This window comes from Camelina sativa, chromosome 14, assembly GCF_000633955.1.
Source record: "Camelina sativa cultivar DH55 chromosome 14, Cs, whole genome shotgun sequence".
In the NCBI taxonomy this organism is placed as follows: Eukaryota; Viridiplantae; Streptophyta; class Magnoliopsida; order Brassicales; family Brassicaceae; genus Camelina; species Camelina sativa.
The window spans coordinates 160,625-164,169 of record NC_025698.1 but is presented as its reverse complement, the minus strand read 5'-3'; the positions used below and the strand labels follow the sequence as shown (position 1 = coordinate 164,169).

General features: G+C 38.3%; 1 protein-coding gene across 1 annotated transcript; it reads left to right on the top strand.

Moving 5' to 3' along the window:
* LOC104738620 (acyl-CoA thioesterase 2-like) lies at positions 7 to 3,545 on the top strand (the record flags this gene model as incomplete). The annotated part of the gene is given in 16 exon segments (XM_019235779.1): positions 7 to 53; positions 159 to 251; positions 428 to 495; positions 621 to 696; positions 802 to 848; positions 945 to 1,070; positions 1,276 to 1,353; positions 1,505 to 1,592; positions 1,693 to 1,805; positions 1,931 to 1,993; positions 2,065 to 2,120; positions 2,214 to 2,318; positions 2,496 to 2,552; positions 2,828 to 2,929; positions 3,080 to 3,128; positions 3,523 to 3,545. Coding segments are annotated over 16 exon segments (1,160 nt in total), but the record flags the coding sequence as incomplete, so codon positions are not given.

The window sequence follows — 3,545 nt, the reverse complement described above, 5'->3', positions numbered from 1 at the left end:
GGGGGGGGGGGGGGAGATTTCTTCCGAATCCGCCGCCATGAACACCGAATCAGGTAAGAAGACTTGTATTATTAAATTTTGGAGGAGTGAGATAGATAGAGAGATACTCCGGGATCCAAAGTTGGGCTAATCCAAAGTCTGTTGTTATTTGATTGCAGTTGTGGAGTTCCTTGGGAACGTCCCTTTACTTCAGAAATTGCCGAGTTCTTCTCTCAGGAAAATCGCTAAAGTTGTTTTGTTGAAACGTTACGGTCTGTCTTTTTTTCCCTTTGTTGTTTCTCTCTTTTGAATTCTCGCAAATACGATTCGTAATTTTATTGAAGCTCTATCTGCTTAATTGGCTTTTCACGGTTTAGAAACGAGATTCAAGTTATGAGCAGAGCCTGTAGCAATAATTAGCCATTCTCTCTATAAAATATAATTGCAGGAAAAGGGGATTATGTGGTTCGTGAAGATCAAACTTGGGATGGATGTTACTTTATCTTTGAAGGAGAGGTTTTATGTTTCTCTCATCATCATCTTTCCCTTTTCAATGAATATATATATATGTATCTTTCTTTTTTTTTTTTTTTATCTTTTAACTTTGCTTTCTTTTGATTCTTGTTTTTTTTTTGGGGCAGGCTCAGGTTTCCGGACCAGCCGAGGAAGATAACCGTTCCGAATTTCTCTTGAAACAATATGATTACTTTGGCCTTGGTGAGATGTTGACATTCATTCTTCCACTTTGATTGAACCTTTCGTTTTTGGTGATAGTATTATTCAGCTTCCATCTCTCTTTCTTTTTTTTTTTTTTTCCTACAGGTATTTCTGGGAACGTTCATTCAGCAGACATTGTTGCTATGTCCCAGGTGCTTCTGGCTTCCTTGAGACTTACCTGACTTTTCATACATCCCTTCTGTCTGTGTCCTTGAGCTGACGCTTCCTTTTTTCCCATTCCATTGCAGCTTACTTGCTTGGTGTTGCCGCGTGATCATTGTCCTTTGCTTGAGACTAACTCAATCTGGCAATCCGATACCACTGTTGACAAATGCTCTTTAGTCGAACGCATTTTGCATCTCGACCCTTTAGAAGTACGGTCATCCCACTTCTGCTCTTCTTTTCTTCTTCTTCTCACTTTTCTTATGCTTTCTGTCTATTTATCTATTAAAATACCCTTCTTTTATATAATTCTTTCTAGTCCAAGCATCGTTCTTGTCGGTTTATCACATTTTTTTGTATTGCTGGGGAATGATATGTGGTTGATCCCCTCTTACTCTATGTGCTTCTCTCTTGTAGTTGAATATCTTCAGGGGGATCACACTACCTGATGCTCCCAAATTTGGAAAGGTTTTCGGAGGACAATTTGTCGGACAGGTGTGCCATTTTCTCTAGGAAGGTTACATTATGTCTCTATAAAACCTTGCTGATCTGATTTGCGTGCATATATGTAGCTTGTTATGTGTCATTTTCAGGCAGTGATAACCATAAACGCTACTAAGTCACTTCTTTCCAACATTTTTTACAGGCACTTGCTGCGGCATCAAAAACTGTTGATTTCCTGAAGATAGTCCACAGTTTACACTCCTATTTTCTTCTCGTTGGAGATATTGATAGTATGAACCTAATTTTCACTGTGCCCCTTTGCCAGCCACCGTTGATGCTTTTCTTCCCTTTTGGCTGCTATTTTATTCATCTAGTTTGTTGCTCCTGCAGTCCCCATTATTTATCAAGTGCACCGCATACGTGATGGGAACAACTTTGCCACCCGAAGAGTAGATGCAGTACAGAAAGGAAATATCATATTCATCTTGGTTGCATCATTTCAGGTTTTCCATTTTATTCCTATCAAGATAGTTCATGAATCTCTACGTCAATCTGCCACCAAGAGAGGATTGCCTTTCAAAAACTGTGTAAACTGCTTTTGAAATTGTCTCTTTCATTAATTTCATAGAAAGAGCAACAAGGATTTGATCATCAGGAGTCAACCATACCCTCCGTGCCGGATCCTGATACGGTATCATTTCTTCAGATCTAAGGCTTTCAATAAATTGTAAGCGTTTTCTTTATCACCATTATCTGCTGCAGCTTCTATCTCTGGAGGAGTTGCGTGAACGTCGTATAACTGATCCTCATTTACCTAGGTAAGTGATAGTGTTTTCCAATGTATGAAAAGTTGAAAACTTGTTTCAGAAGCTCAAGTTGAACCAATCTCCCAATTGTTTCTTTCTTTTCAGGAGTTACCGGAATAAAGTTGCCACTGCAAACTTTGTTCCATGGCCTATAGAGATTCGATTTTGTGAGCCCAGCAATTCAACAAATCAGACGAAGTCTCCTCCGAGGTAACAACTCACTTAAATAAATCGTTTATATCCGTATACTCGTATATTTCCACCAGGAGAGGAAGCAGAACTGATAAATTGTATGACTCATGTGATTACACATGAAACTCATCACTTACCACATTTGAGTATTTCTTTAAAAAAATAAATAATTATTCTTACAAATTCTTCTGGCAGATTGAACTATTGGTTTAGAGCAAAGGGAAAGCTTTCTGATGACCAGGCTTTGCACCGGTAAGTACCTCCATCTATGTAAATCAGGGTAGCCATCTAAAATTCGATATTACTCATTTGGTAACAGCCCTTTTGACTTTTAAACCAATAATGATTGGAGACAAGTGAATCAGTGGTGTTTTAGATTTAGTATCCCCAATCGATAAATTGGAGTATGGTTGAGACTCTTAGAAGGCCCAATTTTCTTAATAGCATTGAAAACTGATGGTATGCCGTTCTTTCTGAAATTCGATTTATCATTCTTAAGCAAACTAGCAAGCCATGTTGTCATGCAGATGTGTCGTTGCATTTGCCTCGGATTTAATATTTTCTGGTGTCGGTTTGAACCCTCACCGCAGAAAGGGCCTGAGATCTGCTGCACTTAGCCTGGACCATGCGTAAGTTTTTATTCTCTCTGGATGGTGTTTGAGTTTCGTGTGTTTGTTTTTAATTTTTAATTTACATTGAGACATTATTCCGGCAGGGATCGTCCAAATAAAAGTTTTCAGCAGGTAATTTTTACTCACTTTTCTTCATGTGTTTTGCAGGATGTGGTTTCACCGACCTCTAAGAGCTGATGACTGGTTGCTATTTGTGGTAGTTTTTTCTATCCTTGTTTCTCCGTGAACATTACAGAGCTCTTTTTTTAGTGGAAGAAAGAAAAACAACATAGAAATCAAATACATGTTTTAATGAAGTACGCCAAATGGAGTCTTATAGTATTGTACCAGTAGGTTGAGTTTTGCTAAGCGAGACATGTTATTAGTTATACATATTAGTGTTATAAAATTCTAAGAAGTCTTTATTGTTATGTAAGAAAAGGTTTTTACCATTGCGCCATTGCCTGGGGATCGAATATGGATTTTTTTAATAAACCAACGGGAGGAGTAACCACTATAATTCAGTGACTTAAACTTGTTTAGAGTTGTTTATAACTTGTTTGCTGTTTGAGGGTCAGCCACTTACAACACAACGATGATGCCGCTTGCAGATTGTCAGTCCTACCGCTCATGA